Below are 24830 nucleotides of genomic sequence, written 5' to 3'. Positions count from 1 at the left end.
CAGCTCTCAGAATTGTGATTGAACAAGAACCTGCTCATGTTAGCTCTGCATTGTGCGCCACAGTCGGGCAACAGCGATAGGATGCAAGTCTCCCCGATGACAAACCGCCACGAGTTGATCGCTCATTCAAGGCTGGGTGAAGAAGAAATGATCGTTTTGGTGGCGGACTGGCAGCTCGAGGCTGCAGCCCTCCAGCTGGCAGAGATGGGTGTCAAAAGTGGCCGGAACGGTGGCAGTGGCGGACCTCAGGCTGTTGGACATGCAGCGTCCCAGCCAATGGATTTTGTTTTTTTTCCCAATCTTGCTACTGAGGACAAACGCAGCTTGCATACAGGACAGCTTGGAAGACTTTGGGCCGCGACTTCAACCCAACTGTAGGCCTCACTGTCTGAGGTTAATTACACCTGTGTTGGTAACAGCAGGGTTAGGGTATAGCCTGCTCCACGCTGGCGCTGAGCTTTGGTGCCTGTTAGTGTCCTCTCCAGCCAAATCCCGATTTGAAACTTCATGACTGCAATCCACGACCGAACTCCGTTTGCAAGGCAGCCAATTTTGTCTGTCTGTCGCTCGCTTTCTTTCTTTCCTTTCTTTCTTCTCTCTCTCTTTCACGAAGCTTTTCTCTGAACTAGCCTTTACACCAAATCCGCATGGTCAACCAACAACAGTTGTTCAATCAAGTTGCGAGTCCATCATGGAGATCGCACTATACAACCACCTAGCGTTACCGCTGCGCGTTCCGCCGTCTGAAGATGGCAATCTGAGTGATCTTGAAATTCAGTTGACTGATCACTTGATCAGCAATGTGCGCATCATGTGCCAATCGTTTCGACAGCCGTCCCAACCTGGCGCTCACCCATCCGCGATTTCCAAGGCCTGGGAGTATATTCGCTTGTGCCTCGAATCGTCCAAGACTGTTAATCGGAACGGACGAGTCAACAGAACGACTCTGCTGTCGGAGTTTCGTCATCTAGCCCAAGGACATGCCGTGATCCTTCACATCAGCAGTCAAAATGCCGCTCTTTTGGTCCACCGACTCGGAGTCCGCGACGAGGTAGTCTTTGAAGTCTTCGAAACCTCGCCAAGAAATGACGATGTCCTCGCCGCCGAGAACGCCTTGCAGTGGGACTTTCCAGGAAGCGCTGTTGCCATCCCGCTGGCGACCTTTGAAGATGGAGCATTTCAGGGCAGCCTGGCGACCTTTTTGGAACAAGCATCTCTCGAGTCGACAAAGATGTTTGCTGCTCATACCTTCAAAGCAGGAGCTGACATCCACGAGTATCGAGATACGTCGAGTCCAACCATGATCAGCTCCATGTTGATGGCCATCCTGGAAGAAAACGGCCGCCGAATCTCGACACCTCTTCTCCGCAAGCGAGTTCGTGACGACATATCTTGGCATCAAGCGCGCAAGCCCTGGCGCCGGCTCCCATACTGGCTCGTCCTCAGAGTCTCCATCGCTCGATATCTTTCGCTCGTTTTGGGGGCAGAGACGGGCCGTTTCCAGTACAAATTCTTCATTTGCAACACCTTGGCCACCTTCCTGGAATCGACACAGGCATCGCTGCAAGCTGATCAGGTTCACTTCCTCAAAACCAAGCTCTGCCGTCGGCTGGTGAAGCTGGATGTGGATAGGGGCAATGTGAAATCTGCAGGCGCCCTGTCAGATATTGACATCCTTTTCGGCAAGCTCACTCCCGGAATCAACAAGATCATTGATGATGCCACCAGGCGCGTGGCTACCGAGTGGGAGGCGTTCAAAAAGGCCCATGCAAGGCCCATTCCCGAGTTGCCAAAGAGGGCCAGCCCCGCCGACCTGAACCTACCATTGGAACTCAGCGGCAACATGTTGCGGGACCTACAGACGAGCTGGGGAAAGACGACGAGGGGACATTGCCGCAAATGGGTGGCCCCGGAACACTTTGATCTGGGTTCTGTTACGAACAAGCATCTGAGCGAATTTGCGCAACCCTTATTCCACGTTACCCAGCAAGAGATGCTTCTTCAAGATTGCTCGCCAAATGAGTCGTTGATAACCTATCTCCAGACCGCACTTCCCCTATTCCACGGCAATCCCGAGCAACTCAGTATCCTCATTCTCAATGCAATGGAAATGTGGATGAGACTTGACCAAACGACCTGCTTCCAGTTCCCGCTTTTGACAGACTACCATCCTGTCTTCACACCCGAGTCGCTCAATGTCTTGCATTTGGCCACCTACAAAGATATGGTCCGCCTGCAAGCCGTCCAGAAGCATATTTCACAGAGAATCCACGCAAGTTCTCTTCCCAGATGCACCATATTCGATGATCCTTCTGCCAGCTGTTTTGCAGCGAGATATTTTGACGGCATGCATCCCGACTCTGTTGCCATGCGTAACTCGTATGCAGATATCACCCATGCTGATGTTTTGAGGAAAGAATTGAAACGCAAAGAGTGGGAAAAGAAGACTGAGGAGTTCCAGAGCCTGACTCGGCAGGTTGGTATGTAAAGTCTTTTCCACTTGGACATACACGCAACATGGCAACTAATCTATGAATAGATGGAAGCTCATGCATCCTCATCGTGGACGACAACGACCCCCTTGGACGTAGCTTTCACGATGACCATCACTGCCCGCGGTGTCGAGCAATGCACAAGCTGGAGAAGATACGGATCCAGATCTACGAGGAATCTCTCCCCTCTGATATTCACCTTGCCAAAGCCGCAGTGTTTGAGCTCCGGTGCCCCCCAGCCTTCGCGAACTATCGCGACACAACGTTGATGCTTATATCCAAGCTTGCAAGCCCGGAGGTTGCTGTGGGTGTGGCTCCAAAATGTCTGCTGAATGGCTACTCTCAGCTCCACACCGTCGCAAACATCTATCCCAAGTTCACTCTGGCATCTTTGACAAAATCATGTATGTTTTTCCTCAGCCTTTTTTTTGTCTTTGTGATACCTGCTAACGTACCCAAGTCTTGCAAACCCACTACTCCATTGTCAGATTTCCCGTCGAGTGGGAAGGTGGACGAGACGGGCTGTGCAAACCCAACGGGCTGAGACTTGCATACGCTTACATCGACAGCGATACAACTATGTGGACAGGTAGGGCATTCATGACTCCAAGCTTTGCCCATCATGTTCAGCTGAAGCTGCCGGAAAAGTCTCCTCTCCGCCTCATATTGAGCCATAAAAGCTTCGCCGTTGAGGGGCAAGGCCCGAGTTCGTACGAGATCATGGCTACACAGCCCAACTGCCCATCTGGGCTGAACCCTCACGAGTTCCTGGCCCTGAAAAGTCTCGTATCGGGGGCAGCGCGAAGATGGCTTTCGATCTTGACGGAACTGGCCTCGACGAACTTGAACTGGTCCAGCGAAGGCACCATGTCATTGCTGCTGCATCTAGCACTCCAGTGCGGTCCCAGCTCTGACAAGGACGATCCTCTTCGCCTTGTGCACTCGGTATTTCGCGATGCTCATTTTGTGCAGAAGCTTCTAGAGCAGGTCAACACCCGTCTTACCACCCTGTCAGCCTTGGCCAGTTGGAGAGAAACGCACCTCATGAGAATCACGATTGTGCTTACCTTGCGCATACAGGAGTTGGCCAGCAGTGCAGGGCTGGCCCAACTTCATTTTCAAGCCCTCGAGTCGGTGATTCAAGCTCGTAGGACATGCATTAGCTGGCTCAGGATGCTTCGCGAGGAAGTTCAAAGCTGCGCAGATATATCCACGGCGCAGCAATTACAGGAGCGCGCACTGGGCGCTGCTTTGCTCTGTCGACGTACATTCATGATCAACCTGGAACAAACAACACCTCTTGATCCTCTGTCCTTGGAAGCATATATCGAGTCCACTGTTGCGATCCAGGAAAACATGACGAGTGATGTCGACTCACTTTCCCAGACCACCCTCCATGACCTCGTGTTCGCAACAAAGCTGTCATATCAGCTTCAAAATCTTCTCATCCAGTCGATCAACCAGCACCCCGAAGGACTCTATAATGCTTTGAAACAATTTTGGCCTGATGCTGAGCGCCTGGACCCCATTACTACCACTGTGGAAGTTGAAGGTCGGGGTTGGATTCGGTGCGAGCTCCCTGAAACGGATGTTGAGCGACATCAAGCCGTGCATTTGAACATTCTTCTCGGGACATTTCTCGTCAATGGCAAACCTGTTGGAGTAAGTTGAACGTCCGCACATTCTGATCGCAGATGAAGCTAACTGGAAAACAGAGGCTTCCCCAGGATACCCGAAACGAGGTTGTGGTGAAAGAATTGTTTGGCGACCAGCCCCTGATGGTGTACCAATCATCGCTTCCATCGATGACGTACAGTACGTAACTGAACATCCGACCCCATGTGACTGTGATGGCTAACTCTGCTAAACCATCAGCTCTCAAATATACACCGAAGCGTGTGACCGTGCATATCGGATCCGAAAAGGGCCAGACGGTTGTGCTAGCGAAATACGAGCACATGCTTGTTCGTCTAATTCCTCGAGAGCGCTTTTGTCGAAAAGCTTTTCACGATCTTCCCAGTCCCTTGATATGGGAACACTTTCACTGGCTGTATGTTCTTTTATCTTGATAGCGAGACCACCGCAAGGCTAACTTAAAAATTAGGAATTTGAAGACAGGCCGCCTCTATATCACGCCATCCCACAACAAGTGGAATTTCGGCCACTATTCGAATTGGGAAGTGGACATACACAGAGGCTACGCTCAGCGACGACAGCATGACGGGGAGGTAGTGAGCATGGTGAATCCTATGTCTCCCCTTTTCCAGAGAATTGCCAACATTGTTCAAGGCCTCGCGCAGGGGCAGCACATTCTTGTTACGCAGAAAAAGTCTTACGGGTCACTTGAAGTTCGGGTTCACAGTCTGGAACTGTTGTTCTTTGTCAACCACAACTCGCTCCTATTTTCACCACAGCTTGGACTCGAAATCGACCCACTGCAAGACGCTGGCACTTGGTACGGCCTTGAACATAAACTGGTCTGTCGAAAAGTACACAATCCTTTTCGTCGGACCATTCTTGTACCACTGCCCTCGGGCCGCTTTCGGTTCAGAAGATCAGGCTGTCATGTTGAACTTGCCGTTGGGCGGAGCTACCAATACGGGAAGTTCGATATCAATGACACTTTGGGAAGAATCGACTGTGCAGCTGAACCTGTACTGGTGTATGCCAAAGCTTTGATTCACGCCTTCACGTCTTTTCCTTTACCGGACCCTTTGACTGGCCGCACTGGAACCGAAGAAAGTCTTCATTGGCTCGAGTCAGGAATTTGTCGCCCCTGGACAGTTCTCGGAAGAGAAGTTTCGTTGCTGCAGCAGATTGCGAGTCTTACCCCCATAAGGGAGTACTACCCATCCGGCCTTAAGGGTATGAAGACAGACTTCTGGGACGAGCACCTTACCACTCACATACAGCACCCTCTCTACCGACTGGTTGTCCAAAAGATTCTATCAATCTCGAACGATTTGAGGATGTTCAACCCACCCCGAGATGATGAAGACGACTTACTTGATCTTCTTCCAGCAGGTGGCGAAGTTTGGCTTAACAAAAGGTCATTGGCGCGTCGGCAACTGTATGAGAGGGATGCTGGGAGTAACAATACAGCGCTCACTTTAGGAAGGACGGACAGACTGTACATTGCACGCGATAAGAGTGTCAACTCGGACAAACTGTACAGAAGGGTCATGGAAACAACCCATCTCTTGCGCACGCGGCCAGTCAAGTTCCCAACTCCGACCAACTTGGCTTCTACTTTTGCCTTGGGAAATGTCGTGGGTGGGTTTGGCCAGGCTTATGATAAGGTTTCCCTCAATGATCGGATGTACACAGACATCCAAGAGAACTGGGGCGCCCTCGTGGAGTACTGCCGGAATCCAAACCAGTCATGCTACAGCCTCATGTTTCTTTTCGCCAATCTGGCCTTTCGTGAGGCTACGGATGACAAACTTCTGAAGGGGCTCGTTGCATTTGCTATCTTGAGAAACCTTCAAATGCTGCCTCTACCGAGACCTTGGCCTCTGTACTTCAATTTCCGCCCCGCAGCGGTGCCTCAACTGGAAGACGTCATCAAGCTACTACTGCCATTTAGGATACCACCACCAGAGGACGAGAAAGAGAAGCTAGGCGCATTTCTCACCACGAAGCTGCGGCGGAAGATACAAGCAGCCAAGGACGCCCACGAGATACAGAGTCGAAGTGACTGCCACAAATTTGCCAAGATCATGCTCGCTCAGTGGCCCTCTGAGAAGCCAGATCTGTCGGAACTACCAACCAGCGATCTCTTGCTGGATGTCAATGTCGCAGTTCAGGCGGTTATTCCAGAGTGGCAGCGGTTATACCGGAACCTAGAACTTTGGAATCATCTCAAGGAAGTGCAGCTGATACTGGATGAGCATTTTCAAGATGTCGAGTACAGCCCTGCGATTGTCACGGCGGCTGAAGAGGTCCTATCGTGTCGGGTTCACGGAGGCGAAGTGCTTACGCTAAGCGTAAACCTCCTTTGCAAGGATTTCATCCCCCGGCTTTCGTCCCAACCCACAACGACGACAAGGTCTGCCGCTGAGTGGTCTCCTCTTGCCAGCTTGCCAAATGATGGGCGTCGTGCCTCCGGACAGGTCAACGACAGAGCCATTGTCGGCAACGCACAGCCGCAGATGTCCGCATACGAGGTCAAGAGATACATAGACGAACTGCGGGGGATTGTCGATACACTTGGCAACAGCAAGTCACTGGTCCGAAAGAAATATGCTCAGGATCTCAGTGGCAGTTTACAGGCCCTCAGGAGTCTCAAAACCCCGGACCAACTTGCGAAGCCGTTTCTTGCTATCCGGCCAAACAGCGGCACGAAGGGCGATGTCAGCCATCTGTTTGAGGTGTTGAAGGCGTCATTGGTTGCAGAGACTTCCAATGTTTCGTCCCGCCGAATCGAATGGCTGAGGATTGGAGGCCTGTGGCCTGCCATCACCACCACAGCCTTACTCGAACAGTTGCGGTCAACCAGCAGCACATGCTTCGGGGCAGGCATGCGCCAAGGCCTTATCCAGTTTGGACTTGCCATAACCAAGCTTCAGCGAGAAATGCGGCTCAATGACTGTGTCATGGCAGGTGATGTCTCTCGCTACCAGGACGAGGAAGCGAACACTGGTCATCAGAACTGGGACCCGGCTCAACACCCCGACTGGTTACTCTTGGAGATTGAGGCCAACCTCCTGATACGACCTGGCCAAATCGATGTGGCGCGGGCCACCATCTCGCCCGAATCCGGGAGCAATTCGGTTCTGCAGATGAACATGGGGGAAGGCAAGACATCATGCATCATTCCGATGTGTGCAGCCTTCATGGCTGACACGAAGAATCTTGTGAGGGTAATTGTACCGAAGGCCCTGTTGCTCCAAACGGCACTGCTGCTTCAATCTCGTCTTGGGGTGATGCTGAACCGCCACGTTCGCCATGTGCCCTTTTCTCGCCGAACATCAACACGTGGGGGCAATATCAAGCTCTACTTTGATATCCACCAGCAAAGCCGAGACACGGCAGGCGTCATGCTATGTTTGCCTGAACATAATCTCTCGTTCATGTTGAGTGGCCAGCAGAGGCTTCTTGATGGCAATATCAATGAAGCGAAACCGATGATGAAGGTTCATGCCTGGATCAAATCACACTCTCGAGACATTCTGGACGAATCCGACTACACCCTGGCGACGCGCACCCAGCTCATCTACCCTTCAGGCTCTCAGATGTCAGTCGATGGTCGTCCCCATCGCTGGCTCACTGTTCAGGCCCTTCTCAGCCTTGTTGACCAACATCTTTATGGTCTACAGGTTTCTTTCCCGAAGTCGCTCGAAGTGGTGAGGAGACCTGGTGGCGGGTTTCCTTTGATATACTTTCTCCGACAGGACGTCGAGGATGAATTGCTTCGCCGGCTGACAGTCGACATCACCAACGGCCTGGGTCACATCCTCCCCATGCATTACCTGAATGCTGGCGAGCGGCGCGCTGTGGTCGACTTTTTGTCCCCGGCGAAATCTAGACTCGGCCCCATCACGGTGGAGAAGGTGAGAAAGCTGTGTCCTGAGAGGCCCGAGGTGGGGAAAACGGTCTATCTCCTCCGTGGCTTGTTAGTGAACCGGATCCTGATCATGACCCTGAAGAAGAGATGGAACGTGCAATATGGGTTGCATCCAAACCGTGATCCGGTGGCCGTCCCTTTCCATGCCAAGGGTGTGCCAAGTGATCAGTCGGAATGGGGCCATCCAGACGTGGCGATTCTGTTCACTTGTCTCGTCTTCTATTACGACGGAATCTTGGAACCGCAGCTTAGGCAAGCACTTGCTCGCGTGCTCAAATCCGATGATCCGTCGACCGAGTATGAAAAGTGGGTTCAAAGCTGCGACAGCTTCCCAGAGTCGCTCAAGGCGTGGAATGGGATCAATGTGGAGGACAACGTCCAAATCCACGAGATCTGGAGAGCGGTCCGATACCGGACTGTGGTTATTGACTACTATCTGAACAACTTCGTCTTCCCACGCCACGCAAAGCAATTCAAGGTCAAGCTGCAATCCAGTGGTTGGGACATTCCACTCTTCTCAAGCGAAACGAAGGACACCAAACTGTCAAAAGCACTCACAACAGGATTCAGCGGCACCAATGACAACCGCACCATGCTTCCGCTCACTATTCAGCAGGCGGATCTCCCCACACTGTCCCATACCAACGCCGAAGTGCTAACATACCTGCTTTACGAACGGTCCCGGCGGTGCCAAGTCATTACCAACCAGTATGGGAAGAGAGCAACGGAGCGCGATCTGCTTTACCTACTCAGGGAGCGTAACATACAGGTCCTGATTGATGCCGGCGCACAAATTCTAGAGATGGATAATGAAACTCTCGCCAAGACATGGCTGTCCATAGACGGACGCTGCAGTGCTGCATTGTATTTCGATTCGTCAAACAAGCCATGGGTCATTGACAAACAAAGGCGCAAAACGCCTCTCTTGGCCTCGCCGTATGCGGACGACTTGTCGAGATGCCTGGTATATCTTGACGAAGCCCACACTAGGGGCACAGATTTGAAACTTCCTCTGGGTGCCTGTGGTGCCTTGACAGTGGGTCAAGGGCAATCCAAGGATCACACCGTTCAAGCTGCCATGCGACTGCGTCAGTTGGGGAAGAGCCAGTCTGTCATGTTTTTCGTCCCTCCAGAGGTCAACCAGGTCATCAAGGACCTTCGGAAAAAGTCAGTGTTTGACAAGATCGACTCGCACGATGTCATTTGTTGGCTTCTCGACAATACCTGCGATGGCATTGAGCAGCTGCAGCCTTTGTACTTCTCCCAGGGCATGGATTTCTGCAGAAGAACACAGGCAGCGATCGATAACCCGGACTGTTTGACTCATCCAGGCCAGCAGGCGGACTACGTGGCAGCCATCAAGCAAAACGAGCTGCAGACGTTGCAGGAGATGTATGAGCCCAAGACCAAGGTGAAAGCTGCAAAGCTTTCGATTGAGGCGGGCTCCTCACATCCAAAGGTTGCAGGGTTTTTGAAAGAGCTCAACAACCGCCGCAAGGGGTTCCAAGACACCGGCAGAGCGGTGCACGGATCTGCATTGCAAGAGGTGGAACAAGAGCGCGAAGTGGCCTTTGAGGTTGAGACTGTTCGCCAAGTCAAGAGGCCGGTCATTTACGATGCCCTCACCTTTCCCGGCATCAGCAAAGAGATCGACACGTTTGCCCGGACTGGTAAGATACCTGTTGGAAGCCTCTCTGTCTGCCACGTTTTTGAGCTCCTTAGAAAGACAGCTCTGGGGCAAAAACACAAGATTAGGGCGCGGGACCAAACCTCGCGGTTATTCGTCTCGGTCGAGTTTGGGCGCACGGTCAAGCTTCACACTGATCTCGCCAAGGACACCTTTTTGCGTCCGGTGAACTGGGTTCTGTGGAGCGGATTCACGCAGACGGCGATTGTTTTGATCCCGGAGGAGGCTGAGATTCTGATTCAGATGATCCGGGATAAGGTGACGCACCCTTGCGTTCACCTTATTTGCTATGCCTCCCCTGTTACAAGGAGTATGCTTCCGTTTAACAAGCTCAACTTCTTTAGCATGCCGCCTTTGCCAGAGGGCTGGGTCGCGCCTCAGTGGTTGAGGACGGAGCTTGGGATTCTTGCCGGCAGGCTGTATTTTGAGTGGGAGGAATACGGGGCCCTGTGTACGTTCCTCGGTGTGGACGCCAACGACGGAACGGTTAAGGGCTTGGGTCTTGTTGATGGGGAGGATGAAGGGTATGGAGGTGATGGGGCGGCTGATGAGGATCATACCCTGAGGAACACCCAAACCAACAGCTTTGCACCGAGACCATTGACGTTTTTGCAAGAGTGGCTTGCTGTCAGGAGACACGGTCAGGATTTTGTTCACACTCCCATGGGGTTCTTGACACAGAGCAAGCCTTTGCAACAAGACCACCCTTTCTTTGGGGGCACGTCTTTGCCGTTGCCCACGCCGGATGCGCCGTTGGGGTTGCCTACTGCTGCTGGTCTGGGGTGTGATGGTGGTGGGAGGGAGGAGGAGAATCATGACTTTTTTGATGGGGGGTTGGATGATATGGGGGCTAATGTTGGGGTGCCGGTGGAGGAGTGGGAAGAGGAGGAGGATGGGAAGGAGGTGGTGGTGTATGAGGAGTGTGAAATTTCGTCGGGGATGACGTCGGGGAGTGGGAGTTTTGAGATGACGGATTCGGGGTCGTCGGAGAGGGGGGAGAATTATACTTGAGGTGTGAGAGTTGGAGTTTAGGTTTTTTTTTTGTCTTGTGGTTTTTGTTTGTTTGGATTGGAGTTGGGGATTGGCGTCAGTTGTATGATACCATGGGAAGTTGGATGGGTGGGGGGATTAACGGGTTTATGGAATTGGGATTGGGATTGGGAGTTGTGTGGGATTTGGGATACGGGATTTGTATGAGATTTGTTGATACCACATGGGACATGGGACATGGCATTTGAGGGAATAGGGATGGATTGGGTGTTTGGGGGCCTGGTGGGGTAATTTCGAAGGAGTTTGTGTGCATGTTAGATTTTGTGGGAATAGATGATGTACGAGTATGCTTGATCTGTGCTTGCTTTGAGTGCCCAGTGGTATGATGTTTGAAACTTTTGAGGACAAGATACCATCGTTGCCTGCTTGTGTCTTGCAGCTCTTTGTCATACCTCCAGTTGGCTCGTGAATCCTTATTGTAATCTCTGTCCCAGATGACAAGCTTTTGCAATCCGAGTATTTTAAAGCCCACTCCAAGCATTTTAAAGTCGTAATCCAAGCCTTTTAATACCCCAATCCCAGCTTAGGTGAGTACTGAAACAGGACTTCCTTACAGAAAGGCGCGTGAGCTCTCTGGTTTCAAAGGGACTTTTGGAAGTCTCAATAAACATTCAAGTAAGGCGCTGGTAATGTGTGTTGGAAATGCTCGGAAAGAGTTGGTAGAATGCTTGGGTGAAAGCAAAAAGGTAGATAAAGCTTGGGTACCGAAGAAGAAATATAGCTGGGGCAAAAGACAGATAAAGCTTAGACAAATAACTTTGCCTAGAATTTTGTGTGACTAGCCCGGTTGTGCAAAACGGAATTTCGGTCGTGGGGAGGAAGCTTTATAACCCAAGGTTTATATGGGCCAACGGGGAAAGAGAGGAAACAAATGCTCATGTATCCATGTGAGTGCTCTGTGAAGTACACTGGTGACATCACACTACCTGTCAATGGTATTTGGAAAGCACGGCGCTTCAAGTCTTGCATGCCAGCTCACCCCCCGACAGTCCCCCATTCACACCAAGATCATGTCACCAGAAAGTTCAAAGAATTTGAATTCAAGTAAATTTTAGGCTACACACAACCCCCAAACCAGCCAAACACCCCTTTCTGTTGTCCACCAAAACTAGACAATAGATTCTAAGAATAAAAATAATACATCAAACACAAGAAAAAAAAATCGAACAATGTTCATACATGTCGTCATAACCGGTCGTGATTTTGATATCCCCTTCCTTCACAACACCGAATCACCGTGCAACTCCTCTGCTTGACTCGTTTCCTCCAGCCAGAAACTCACCCCTTCCCACAAGCCCAAGCCACTCGTGTATAAATACATCTACCCCCCTATATGCGCATATATGCGTCCACCTCTTCTGACACATCAACCTCCGATATCATCCCCCTCTTCAGTGATTACATTAGTAGCAAGTCAAATACAAGAAATGTCAAGAATATATAGCTAAGGAAATAGAGCAAGAGCTATGCTCGTTAGTGTGTCCTCTTGAACGTCTGTGTCGTCCCCTTGTTGCTTTCCCCATGAATAATTGATGTTATTAGTATCCCTCCTGCGGGCCTCCATGTCCGCCAAACATGGTCGGGTTCGCCCCTCCGTGAAATCCCCATTCTACCTCCTCATTTCCGGGAAGACCATGCATCTCCATTGGCCCCGTAGTCGGGGTAAAGCCAGGCATTGTGGTATGGCCACCTTGACCGTACATCTCATGTGGCTGCTGCTGTTGATGAAGCTGATGTCTGTGCTGCTGTTGGTGAGGATGGCCGGGTCCGACAACACCGTGGTGCATGCCTATCGGCGACTGGACATGCATGGTAACCCCCATGTCATCCGGCAAGGGCTTGCTACAGGAAGGACAGTACATGTTGTTACAGCGTCCTGGGGGGTGATCTTCGACGAGAGTCTGAGCCGAGTCGCGATTTTCGTCACGCATCCAAGTCGAGGCAACGGAAGACCTGGGTGTTATGAGACGGCTTGCTCGGATCGTTGTTGTGGATTGTGGTCGGGGAACCATGTCGTGCTGCTGGAGCCCCTCGCCTGTGGGGACGTGAACTGCGCCTTGGTGCTCTTGGTTTGCAAGGTAATTTTGAACCTCGAGGTGGCTTGGTCCTATCGGAACAGGTGAGTAGTGGGCTGGTGCTGTTATGAGATCTGGAGACTGGAACATGTCTCCGGCAGTGGTGTAAGGAATGGCATAGTTGGCGGGCATGGAGACAGGAGGCGAGTCCCAGTTGGGATGCTGAAAGGCTACAATTGGCTGCTCCATCTGTCCACTTGTTGATGCTGGCATGAGCGCAGACTGACTTGGCAGAACCGACGGTGGCCGGAATGAGGTGTTGATCGCCCTGGCTTGTCCCTGGGGAGTTCGTGCTCGCTGGATGGGCACTGGGATCTGCGTGGTTGGCTGCGTCTTGGGCAGAACTTCGGCTCTCTTGATCCTCTTCACGGGGTTGGGACGTCTTCTTGCTGCAGCCGAAGGAGCGCCGCGTCCAGGGCTTTCTGTTCCGACCAGTGTCGTTCCGGCCATTGTGCTGACCATACCTGTGCTTCCTGATAGCATAGTTGGAGTGGAAGCAGGAGAGGGTGTCAGTCGTTGTCCGCTTGGGGCCCAGCTGGCCGTGTCGGAAACATCCACAACTGTATTCTCCACCGGATTCACATTGAAGAAAGATACCGCGCCTGAAATTTTTTTCTCCCAATCCTGGACCACGGTTTCAATCCAGTTGTAGATGGACTTGATGCTTCTTTTCAGGCCTTGGTGAATCTTCATGTCGATATCTCCAATGTGTGTTGCCCCATCAAGAACATGTCGATACTGCAGTTCAAGCAATTCTTTCAGCTGGTCCTTGTACTTCTCAGACTCGGAGATGAAGTCAAAAGCCTCCATCACGGGAATGAACGCTGTTGTGATGTCAGTCAAATTCCATCACGACAGGAAACACATGACCAACCTGGCTCCGGAATCTCCCTGTCATGTGGAAACAAGAGCTTCCACAATGATTTCCAGTTGTCGATCTTGGCCTTGAGACTTCTGGCCTCGAGCGACGAAATAATTTTCTGGGTAATACCATCTTCCGGGTTAGCTCCGCCGTGATCAACCGAGAGGCGGCACGGCTCTGGTTGCCGCAAATGAGAGTCAAGGTCGTTTTTCGAAGGAAAGCCCTTGCAGCACCGAGGGCAAAGGAATGGACCCGCGTTTCGCTGAACGGGTGGGTGGTGAGCACGAATGTGCTTTTTGAGTTGTGACATGTCGGAAAATGAGTGTGTAGCGCAGACATAATGGTCTCGCACGTTGAATCGAAGAGGGTTTCTCTTTCTGTAAGGACAGCTGAAGTTTGTTGTGTTTTTGCTGGTGTACCCCTGGGCGGCCATGGTGGTATCCCCATCATCATCCCCTCCTCCCATGTGGTCCCGGCCTCCCAGCCCGCTTCCATCATCGCTGCCTCCCCCTTCAGCCTTTCTCTTCCCCTTGCTGAAATAACCACCGGAGGACTGTTGATCATAGCCTCCTTCTCCCGGCGTACCTCCACCCTGTGACGTTGGTGTCCCCTGTCCAGACGTTGCCTGCACGATGCCCATGGTTCCATCCTGGGCCACGCTGGAAAGCTCCTGAACATAGCGGTATGTGCAATCCCATATCATCAAAGGAGCTGCGCAGTCATCGACATCCTTGCCACAAGTGTTGCGCAGGACCCAGGACGAGATTTCATCAATGAGCCTGTCCTCGTCCAGCTCACCTTCCTCCTCCAGCTTCTTGCAAGTCATGCTGGAACTAGGTCGGGATGGCACACCCAAATGATTTCTGCTTTCCGAGTAAAACATGTTGGCAAGGTTGGGGTGGTAGGCAAGTATCGGGGCCTCTCCATCGTCAGCATCTTCCACCTCGATGCGGATCTCCCGGGAAAGGCGTGATTCTGCGCGGCTGCAGGAAGAGGCAGTGTTGACACAGGTTGTGGAGGTGAGGATGGAGTCGATGGACCCAACGACCCGATGAGTCTTGCGGAAGTCCTTGTCTGCAGGCTGGTACTCAGCAGTGTCTTGGTCCTTGGTTTTCTTGAGGCTGCTGCGGGAGTCCATGGACTTGAGCTGAGGGCGGCTATGAGGCTTGGTCATCATATCTGATATGATAACCTTAGGACCTCCACCAACGCCAAAGCTGGCCATGGTTGGGCTCTGGGGCGGTGTTGACCCAGACAGAGACAAAGCATCTGCGGCAGGCCTGGAGTAACGGTCTACAGGGTCTTGACCCTGTGCCTTGAGGTCAATGTCGGCGGCTGCAGTCTTCCGGTCATGGTGCCGTGGTCGAAGGGGGATGCATATATTCATGCTGCCTCCCTTCTGTGCTACACGCGACGACAGCACGGGGGACCTGCCGCGGGGTTCCATGGTGATGCTTGAACTGCCAGGTCAGTGATGAAATGAGGTCAGGTCAGGCTCTTGAGCCTCAGGCCCCTCCTCCTATCGAAGGCAGGCTAAGACAGACAAGACAGACAAGACAGCGCGCGCGCGGTGCGCGGGTGGTCAGAGACGGAGTACACCGAGACTGGTTCGTAGGTAGGTGTCGGGATGCGGAGACTCGGGCGGGATCAAAGGAGTGACTGTTCATGCGCGACTAGGCAGAGAGAGAGTGGGTTGGCTGTAACGAACGACGAGAGAGAGCGCATAACAAAAGAGAGATTGGATCCAACGGACACGACGACACACCCCAACCAGTCAGTCAGTCAGTCAGTCTGCCGAACAAGAGATGTCGGCACCTGTCATGTTTCTCCAGTCGCAAAAGTTCAAAAGTTTGACAACTGGAGAATTCAAAGGCCCCAAGAAACCCCAAGAAGCAGTTTGCGCTTTCCGCAATCTCCCCTGACCGCGTAATTTCGATCGCTACCGTGTGGCGTCGGCCAATTAAACAGTGCTGGCCGCCTATTGGTTCAGGCAGCCTGTCCTGGGGCCGACCCCTGTACCCCAAGCACCGCAACAGGGTCACATCGCCAATCTCAGATTGATGTGTTTCCTCTCTCAGCCCACGAGCTTGGAACGGGAGATCTGATAAAAAACTGATCGGGCTGCCTTTCCGGGTCCGCTATAAAATAACAACGGTTTTGCTCCCCGTGCTCCCCCCCACAAACTGTCATCATCATCCCTCCCAGTCCACGCACTGACGCTATCGAGAAAACAGCGTTAAAAATGGCCGTGTTTGCCGTCTCAGCCTTGGTGTTTACATCTTGTGCCGCAGTATTTTGGGCATCGTGTTGTTGTTGATGCTACGGATATACAGACGCCAAAAGAACGCGGTGGTCAATTCTCCGAGGTTGAGGTTGCAACGGCCAGTCCTCTCGGCAGCCGGGCCGGTTCCCTTTCCTGGTGAACATTTTCTTTCCTGTCCCAACGACATGCGATTCTTGGGTCACTTGATTTCCACAGATAAATCTCCGGTTTCATCAACTGCACTGTTCGAATATTGCAGGTGCAGAACAGCAGCATGACCTGATTCCTGTGCGCTCTTTCCCTCGGATTGTCTTCAGCCCGCAACTGCTGCTGCTGCTGCAGTGCCAAGCCCCCTCGGATTCCGCTGCCATGCATATGCAACCTGCTTTGCAGCCTTCTAGAATACCCACAATGAGTGCATTGAACGCATCGCCTATCGCTAAAAGTATTTATTTGCGCATCTGTCTTTTTGTCATGTGTCAATGCCTCATGTTTGGTTGAGAACCTGGAGGCATGCATCGAGTTGAGGGGGACACTGGACAGCAAGGTAGGTATCATAGTATCACAGGAAGTGCATCTCTGTCTCTGGAAGCTTGGTGCATGAACAGAATGGCCCAAATCTTCATCTCTCTTCGGCTTCCAAATCATTAAACGAACCAAAAAGGAACTTTTATGCAGCGCTTATTAGCGCTTACAATGACATACACCGCGGCTGGAGAAAATCACATGCTTCGTTGTCCCACGCTTGTTCTTATGGCTTGGTGGTCTGCACGTCTCATATCAATAGGGCTAGTCAGCCACGCCCCATCATCAGATTTGCTGGGAAGCTTGGATCAGGTCCAGTCAGTGCTCGGATCAAGTCCATATAATGCTTGATCAGGTCCAGACAGTGCTCGGATCAAGCTCAGGTTGAGTGATGGAAAGCTGAGATAATATTCTCAACCAGGAGACATAGTTGGAAGAAAAGGCAAAGCAACACAGATGATAAATGAACAGTTGGATGCTGATAAAGAACCTCCAACATAGTCTATGATCCGAAAACAGTACCAGGATAACGCCGACAAAAGACAAACCTTGCCTACTCTGTGACCTTGACTTCTTCCGGGGTGTCCTTCGCTCCCTCCGGGGTGTCCTTCGCTCCCTCCGGGGTGTCCTTCGCTCCTTCTGGACGCTAATCCCACCCGGGTGGCTCATCCCGCACCGTCAATGCAAATTTGGTTCTACCGAACTCCAGGATACGGGTTTGTTTGATCCGCTTCTTGATCTCCTTTACAAAGGGTCGCGAGCTATTCCTAAGCACCACGGCATCCACGCCGTCTCGATCCGGGTCGGATTTCTTCTTGTCTGTGACCCGGTGCCCTTCCACAGTTACCGCAGGACTTCTCGCAGAAGGTCCTCTGCATTTGATGGAAATCAATGGTATATTGCGGGTGATGGAGATGAGCTGCAGCCGGATGCTCTGGAATGCTTGCTCGGCTTCGGGGCTGAGAGGTCTGACGTTGTATCTACCAAACCCGACCATTCGCCAGTTGCGCTTCTCGGCATCGTCGTATTCGATGACATGTGTACAGCGAAACGGGACGTTATCGTTAACTGCGGCTGCAGTCATTCGGGCAGCATATACCCTTGGTCTGAGTTGAGGAAGTCGTGAACTAGACTCGGCAATTGAGGGTGGAGGGGATTTAGCTATAGAGCTGCGTCACGGTTTCGAGTCGAAGCCTTGCATCGTGAAGATCTCTGTATGGAAGACTTTGGAACCGTCTTTTGTCTAATCAGCTGTTTTAGTGGTACCTTCCGGAGGGTAAACGCGGGCAGGCACGTGGAGGCTTGGTCATAAGCACCTACCAAAGATAATGTTCAACTGCGTCGTTCCTTCCACCTGATGTGACAAGTTGTGGCAATGTGTGCCTTTGCAACACGTATGGGGGTGTAACAGGTGGCGGGGACCCGGGCAGCCGTAAAACTGCCCCCAGAAGGCATTTTCGGCACCGCCGGTCTCCGAGAGGCCAAGTAGCCCAACTTCTCCTGCCCTACAAGGCGCGGTGTTGCTTGACTTTCCTTCCTGTCTCTCTTTTGCCCTCAATTAGTAGATGGCCAAGTTTGTAGCCGTCCTTTTAAGATGCCGTACACTTTGTGTCTTGCGTTACGACTTTGGGTTTCCTAGTTCTGTGTGGTGTTTAGAGTATTACTGACAACACATTATTCCGAGTTGCAGGATTCAGAACACAACTTCTCAATTCGTCCTACGCACGATCTATTACAAACCTCGCCAAGTCTTACTTCCACCCTAAACGAAATGGGCGTTCCGGTTTCTCTTCCTGGGTGTTAGCTACCATGCCGGTACTCAATTCTGTTCATTCTCAGGTGCCGTTGTGGCGTTTGACACTCAAGGCTTTCCAAGGAATTCCCTAGAATCAGCCTTTGAATCCCGCATCTCCGAACCATCGACCACAGTTGATCGGACCCAGCTACCGTGACCAACTCATCGCTGGCATTTGGGGCAATGGGTATGGTAACACTGTCTTGTAAGCTATGCTTCCCACAATATGGTATCTTATTCACTGATATGCATTTCAGGTAAAAGGTGAAGACGGGTATGATAGTTCTGTAGTGTACCTCGAGAGACAACTTGACGACTTCCAACCTCAAGATTGCATCTTCGAGATATTCGGCTAACTATTCAGCTTGATTGCGACACTAAGGAACTCGCATGGTACCGCAATGACCAAGTCTGATTTAGCGCAAAATTATGGACCTGGTTATCCCCATGGGCTTGATGTATGGTGTTGTTTTCATGATTCCAGTCCGTCAAACACATCAACACCAGCCATCATTAACACAGCACGCTTGGTGTATTATCATACGCTAGGTCCGACGCATCTACAACTCTCTGGATATGGCCGCGCGAATTTGGCTGATGTTCGGCTTTGCCTCGGGAGATTCTAACTTTGTCTGGGATGCCGACAAGACACTGCAGCAAGCCGTAATGGCCACCCTGGGGCCACCATCAGCACCACAGTACCGATATGTCATCAGTCTAGGCAACACCGACTACCAGACCAACCCAATGCACGATCCATAAGTTGCAGTAGAAACAATGCCCAAGTTTCTGGGCATCATCGACAAGACGAAGATGGAGGACCAAGTAGGGCATGACATTCGTGCAGTGCTTCCAAACCAAATCGCATGATTTTTGCTCACCAGATATCCTCGCACCAGGGACCAGTACCTATACCGAGAACTTGCTAAAGAAACCTTAAAGACCCTGGTTTTGCTCATCCCGACACGGACATTGACAACCTCCTCTGGTTTCAGCGAAAGCTACATAACGATGAAATGCTGTGGCCTGGCCATGTTCGCAAGGTGCGAGGGGTTGACCCCAGAGCCGGCACACAGCTGCTGTATCCCCAGGAAGTACCGCCCCATACTCAAATGTGGGGTGACAGGATCATTATTGTGTCAAGACAGGTCGACGGTTTCAAGTTCTGGAAAGCTCGCCTTCTAATCTTGGAAGAGACATTCAAATGCACAGCACCACGGACTATTTGCGGCTTTCGGTTTGACAAGCGAAACAAACGCGAATACTTTACCTTTTGGTTTGCCGGTCTAAGCCCCGTCTTCGTAACCATCGGGCTGATCTTCGCCATTGGAGCTTTCATCGCAAGGATCTTGCAATTGAACGCAGCTCAGGAGGCCAACAGGTTTGCGAGTATTGCTGCTGTGTCGACAGACTCCGCTGCTGGTACCCAATATCTCAGCGGGCAGGTGGATTGCTGTTGTCTAACTATGGCATACAACAACGAGACTTCAACGGCCGTCGTACTGGATGCTGGTCGAGAAACGTCTTCACTAGTGCAGGCCACCATCCCCTCAGCATCCCCAGGTAGTCCCCATGAAAAGATTCTGAGCATCAAATCTACGATTTCTATCATATGCATCAGCTCCACGGCCGCTGAGCCAACCGTGACAACTCTCCTTTCGGCGGATCAACCCAAAACATCAACTACCTGTAGTCTCCCTTGATAAAGTTCCAGCATGGGAGGTCTCAGGAAGAAGGAAGAAAATGGAACGTCAAGCTTCGCATTTTTCTCTTCATCAGTTGTTGGAGATGGCAGTATGATAGGGGGTAATCGCTCGATGGTTCAATCAAGCGGTTGCCATGGCAACTGTTCAGTGGTAACTTACGTCAAGAAAGGGGGGGTTTGGACATGCAATTGCCCCTGGATTTGTTCACAAGTTCTATGAGGCGAAGTTTCATGCAAAAAGTTGGCTATCTAAAAGCTAGTGCCTTTCATGAAGAAAGCATATGTCGGAGAATGTCGGCCTGCTTTTTTGAGACTGGTCCAGCCCTACGGCTTTGAGGACGGGGCTTTTAATCTCGGGTTAATGAAATGACAGGGATTAGCCAGTTTAGATCCAACGCTGTGATCTTAGCGAAGGGGCAAGCTAGACGCCTCGTTCCACCTCCCAGGAATCCTTCGAGCCTTCAACACGGATATAAAAAAAGCGTCCTCCTCGCCCTCATCTTCTCGGCAAAGCTGAATCATATCCAAGGGCTACAGCTTCGACATCTAGAAAAAATGAAGTCCTTCTCCTCCGTGTCAACCTTGCTTCCATTAGCGCTCCTCGCGGGCAAGACTCTCGCTGTTGGCTGCGCCCAACACACCTTCGGCGTATGCCAAGACAACATCGTCCACTGGTACGACCCCGACGACGGTCAAATCTGCGACCCTCACGACTGCGGCGGTGGCCGCGCCCCCCCTAGAAAAGATGTTCCCGGTTGCGCTTTCTACACTGGCACCGAAACCCTCAGGACAGAGGCTTCCTACATGCCGTGCTTCACCTCTGGGAAGCTTGTCCTCACCACGGAGGAGCCGACTGTCAGTCCTACGCCCCTTCCTACTGTGATAGAGTCCAGTTCTACGGAGACGATCGACTCTTCGACCGGCGCGCTCACACTTTCCGAGTCACAGCCTACTGGGAGTAGCTCAGTTCCTTTGGTGACGACATTGACGACTTCTACATCGGCGGTGATTACTGATGGGCCGAGTTTGGGGGATGAGGATGAGGAGGTTACTACTCCGACTACGACGACGGCGACGGGGAATGGTGGGAGTGTTGTTGGGGCTGGTGGTTCACTGGTGCGGGTCTTTGCTGGGGCGGTGTTTGGCGTTGTTGCGTTTGTTTAAGGGGGGTTGGTTGACAGTGACAGAACTGAGTGGGCAAGGGAGATGAAGATGCTCTTTTGTAGCTTTGTTCCTGGTACGTGTACTCCCAATATCATCACATTCTTGATTCTGTAAGGGGGCTTTCAAAATATTCAGGTCCCGTGACAGTACCTAAGCGCGGCGTAACTACATATGTAACAGCAGCATGCGAGTTGTGAACTCTGTATTGAACTCGGCTTTATATCGAGTCCTGGAGTTAATTAAAGATACCGAAGGGCGGCGAAATCGTCGTGCTGGCTGGGCTATAGGTTCAAGATGCTACTTTAACCCACACCACTTTACTCGCGCAGTATGAGGTGAGGTAGCCCAATCGGAATTTCATGAGTCTGACAAAAAAAGAAAAAAAGAAAAAGAGAAAAAGGCTGGAGCCGACGCAAGAAACATTGAACAGTGGCCTTACCCACTGTCAAAAGACTGAATTTAGTTTGATCCGGTAATCCTATTATTCTCAGATAGCTGATATAAAAGTTTAGATACTATGTATGAGAGTTTGGATTTTAGACAGAAGAAGCTTGACTTTCTAATAGAACAAGCTTAGATAGTGTCCCTACTACGCTAGGATAAAGCTCGGCTGGGCGTAGGTACATCTTATACCGTTACTCCGCTGATTTTGACCCCGCCCATGACTCCGTGTCCCCGCCATCATCACCCTCCATTCCTCGGACTTCTCGAATAACCTGCCCACTTACTAGCCAAATACAGCACGGAAGGCTAGAGGTAGGACGATCCTACCGGTGTGGAAGTGGTTGAGGTCAATGGCGCGATATACAACGTCTTCCCATTCAGTGAGGAAGAGGCATGAGATCTCGAGCAAAGGACGGCGAAACTAGATGTTGTGAGGTGAACTATTCGAGACAAACCATCCGCAAACCGGTCGGTCAGACCAGGCGTTTATTGAGGGCTATAAACTCTGCAAACAAGGTTCAACGCAGGACCGAAGCTCTCGACGCAGTTATTATTGCAGGTGGCCCGGGGACGTTCATCCAGGCAATGAAAAAAGCTGTAGAGAAAATTAAATCGGAGATAAAGGGCAGGAAAGCAGGAACTCAGTGGAATATATTATCCGGGAAGACCCACGTAAACCAACGAGTCGAAGGTTCTTCCAGAGGAGAATAGGTTAGGTTGCGGGAAAGTTCGAGCGGTAAGTTACCATAATTGATCCAAGGTGGTCAACCAGTCAAGTCAAGTCAAGTCGGCCCTCGATTTAACTTAACTTACTGCCCAGGTCTTTGATTTAACTTCAGGTCCTTACCGCTTTAACTTAACTTACCGACTTGCCAAGGCCTGTAAGGGTTTTTTTTTCCCCTTATAGATACTGATGATGGCTGGGTTATAGTAGTGAAAGTATTAAGTTAGTCCCTGTATTTTACCAAAAGTCGGGCCGTAAAAACCACCAGAAGGCTTGCAAATCGGCAAGTGAAGTCAAGCCGGAGGCAGACATTAAACGCTCACGGTATTTTACCTCTTTTCGCTTTTTTTCCCTATTGGCCCGGAGTCTCGTGTAGGTAAACATATCTTCATCTTCACGAGCTCTAGCTAACTTTGACCCATCTAGTGGAATTCATAACCTGGTCAATACCTAGTTATTGCCATAAATGAAACAGACTGCCTAAATCGGACATGGGGCATTTTCATCGGGATGCCAAGCTTGCATACAGTTGCTCGAATGCTCAGATCACGTTTATATCAAGCTAGGATAACGGCTTCAAAGGGCTTGGATCAGACCTTCAAAGTGTCACACGGCAAAAGCCACACACCTGCAACCACAACCAACAACACTGTCGATACCACCGCAAGGAGGGGTAACTGCAAGTTGTGAGCCTCTCGTTCAAAGTGAGGCAGGCAATCAGAGGCATGGCGGTTATCAAAGGAAGCCCACTGGCCCAGTAGGATATTGAAGGACTTGGCGATGGCCTGAGGCCAACAAGGGCACGGGCCACGCGAGGGAGGATAAAATACGCGTTTGGAAACACCAAGACTGTATCTCTTCTTCTTCTTTTCAGTATCACGCTCTTCGAGGCCATCAAAGATTATTAGTCGGAATTGAACCATGAAGTTCCAAGCCCTGTATTACAGCCCTTGTCACACAAAGTGTTTAGACCAGATTTCAATATGATTGGGTTAAAGGCTTTGTGGCTGGGATAACATGTGACAAGGGCTGTGATACAGGGCTTGGAACCAATAGTTCAATTTCAGTAATAATCTTCAATGGCCTCGAAGTCCTTGATGAAGGAAATCTCAGAGTAATACAGTGATCCTGAACGCGTATTTATCTCCCTGTTCAACTGGTCCGTGCCTTCGTGCCTCAGGCCTCTGCCAAGTCCTTCAATATCTCTCTAGGCCAATAGGATTCCCTTGATACCCGCCTTGCCTCTGATTGCCTGCCTCACTTTCGACGAGAGGCTCACGACTTGCAGTTACCCCTCTACGGTGATATTGGCAGTGTTGCTGGTCGTGGTCGCGGGTGGTTGGCTTTTGCCGTGTGACATAACAACAGAACTACCAGCCCAAGGTTGGTAAGTGATTAGGCGGTCTTTTATGACTAGGTGGTTGATGGTGAGCCTTCTTGATGAGAGGTTTGGGAGGGATACAACGTCCACATATCTTGCTTAAGAAGACCGACGAGCTGTCAGTTTGTAGGCATCAGATCTTTCTCCTTCCTTCCGTTTCCAGGTATGGACTATGTCTACCTATTGTAGCCCAAAGCAAGATGGTCCATAACAATGGAGTGCAAGGGGCCTCGGACAGTTCCGTACTTCATCAATGAACACAGGAATTTTGATATCTACAAGATGGCCTATTCAAACCCTGGTTCTCGCCCATAGGTACCTTATCTATGCAGCGTACCACCGCTCCCGTCCCCATCCTCAAACTCCTCACATTTTGAACCATAGCTAGCATCAAAGCACATAGCGATAATCAGACATCAACTCCGTCACATACGGGTTCTCCGAATGATCCTTCTTCTTCACCCCCGTGCGCTTCTCTTCCTCTTTGTCCTTCTCTTGCATCTGCGCGCCGTTTCGGACGGCAGGGCTTTGCATCTTCGACAAGAATTTACTCAGTCTGCTGGATTTCTTTGGCTTGGTCTCGCCTGAGGATTGTCCCTCTTTCAGGGTAAACTGCCCGACGGAAGACTCGGACTCTAGAGAGAATCTCTTCGTGTTGTGGTTCTGTGCAGTTGAAACTTGTGATTTGCTGTCCATCTTGAGCGGTGGGACCACTGGTTGGGCCGAGGTGTTCGTTTGCTGTTATTTGTTGTTGTTGTTGTTGTTAATGAACGATCAACACCGGGTGCCACCCTACAGGGGAGTTGAATCTTCTTTATAACCGCCATCATGAGGATCAGGATGTCAGCTGTCCAAATGCACAGCCTCTCTCCGTCCGCTTGCGATGTAACCCATCTCACGCTTGGGTGGAATTGAAAGGCTGTGTAGATACATGTAAAGTTACGATTGGCCGACTTAGGCAATAGGCTGGCTTGGCTCTTGGTGGAATGCCGCTGTTGTAAGATGCTCAACTATCATCAGCATGGTTTGGGGGCCTCATTATTCATAAAGGATCCAAGGTGCAGTATTATTGCCTTTTCGGGCAGAATTAGGCCGCT

General features: G+C 51.1%; 7 protein-coding genes across 7 annotated transcripts; 4 read left to right on the top strand and 3 right to left on the bottom strand.

Moving 5' to 3' along the window:
- Window positions 1-378: 378 nt before the first annotated feature.
- QC761_0095050 (uncharacterized protein) lies at window positions 379-3036 on the top strand (the record flags this gene model as incomplete). The annotated part of the gene is made up of 3 exons (XM_062873015.1): window positions 379-2480; window positions 2540-2896; window positions 2981-3036. The coding sequence occupies exons 1-3, from the start codon at window positions 692-694 to the stop codon at window positions 3034-3036; spliced, it is 2202 nt and encodes a 733-aa protein (XP_062729716.1). The 5' UTR covers window positions 379-691.
- Window positions 3037-3071: 35 nt separating this feature from the next.
- QC761_0095040 (uncharacterized protein) lies at window positions 3072-10756 on the top strand (the record flags this gene model as incomplete). Its single annotated transcript, XM_062873014.1, has 4 exons — window positions 3072-4154; window positions 4208-4307; window positions 4368-4542; window positions 4597-10756. 4 exons carry the CDS (start codon window positions 3072-3074, stop codon window positions 10754-10756), a joined length of 7518 nt encoding a protein of 2505 aa, XP_062729715.1.
- A 1063-nt stretch (window positions 10757-11819) lies between these two features.
- QC761_606220 (uncharacterized protein) lies at window positions 11820-15643 on the bottom strand. Its single transcript, XM_062881065.1, has 2 exons — window positions 13745-15643; window positions 11820-13694 (listed from the first exon to the last, which is right to left on the bottom strand). The coding sequence occupies exons 1-2, from the start codon at window positions 15177-15179 to the stop codon at window positions 12334-12336; spliced, it is 2796 nt and encodes a 931-aa protein (XP_062729714.1). The 5' UTR covers window positions 15180-15643; the 3' UTR covers window positions 11820-12333.
- A 1523-nt stretch (window positions 15644-17166) lies between these two features.
- Window positions 17167-17604, bottom strand: QC761_0095020 (uncharacterized protein; the record flags this gene model as incomplete). Its single annotated transcript, XM_062873013.1, has 1 exon — window positions 17167-17604. One exon carries the CDS (start codon window positions 17602-17604, stop codon window positions 17167-17169), a length of 438 nt encoding a protein of 145 aa, XP_062729713.1.
- A 578-nt stretch (window positions 17605-18182) lies between these two features.
- QC761_0095010 (uncharacterized protein) lies at window positions 18183-20018 on the top strand (the record flags this gene model as incomplete). Its single annotated transcript, XM_062873012.1, has 3 exons — window positions 18183-18520; window positions 18573-19140; window positions 19311-20018. The coding sequence occupies exons 2-3, from the start codon at window positions 19093-19095 to the stop codon at window positions 20016-20018; spliced, it is 756 nt and encodes a 251-aa protein (XP_062729712.1). The 5' UTR covers window positions 18183-18520; window positions 18573-19092.
- Window positions 20019-20386: 368 nt separating this feature from the next.
- Window positions 20387-21239, top strand: QC761_606210 (uncharacterized protein; the record flags this gene model as incomplete). The annotated part of the gene is made up of 2 exons (XM_062881064.1): window positions 20387-20875; window positions 20969-21239. The coding sequence occupies 2 exons, from the start codon at window positions 20387-20389 to the stop codon at window positions 21182-21184; spliced, it is 705 nt and encodes a 234-aa protein (XP_062729711.1). The 3' UTR covers window positions 21185-21239.
- Window positions 21240-24123: 2884 nt separating this feature from the next.
- QC761_600090 (uncharacterized protein) lies at window positions 24124-24429 on the bottom strand (the record flags this gene model as incomplete). Its single annotated transcript, XM_062880469.1, has 1 exon — window positions 24124-24429. One exon carries the CDS (start codon window positions 24427-24429, stop codon window positions 24124-24126), a length of 306 nt encoding a protein of 101 aa, XP_062729710.1.
- Window positions 24430-24830: the final 401 nt, after the last annotated feature.

The sequence above is a fragment of the Podospora bellae-mahoneyi genome, chromosome 6, assembly GCF_035222275.1.
Source record: "Podospora bellae-mahoneyi strain CBS 112042 chromosome 6, whole genome shotgun sequence".
Classification (NCBI taxonomy): domain Eukaryota; kingdom Fungi; phylum Ascomycota; class Sordariomycetes; order Sordariales; family Podosporaceae; genus Podospora; species Podospora bellae-mahoneyi.
Note: the sequence above shows the minus strand (reverse complement) of the source record. Positions and strands in the feature narration are given on the sequence as shown.

Excerpts from the sequence above, each read along its gene's own strand:
- QC761_606220 (XM_062881065.1), bottom strand. The coding sequence starts at position 15,179 with ATGGAACCCCGCGGCAGGTCCCCCGTGCTGTCGTCGCGTGTAGCACAG. Across the intron at positions 13,695-13,744 it reads CAGGGAGATTCCGGAGCCAG|CGTTCATTCCCGTGATGGAG; the intron begins GTTGGTCATGTG and ends ACATCACAACAG.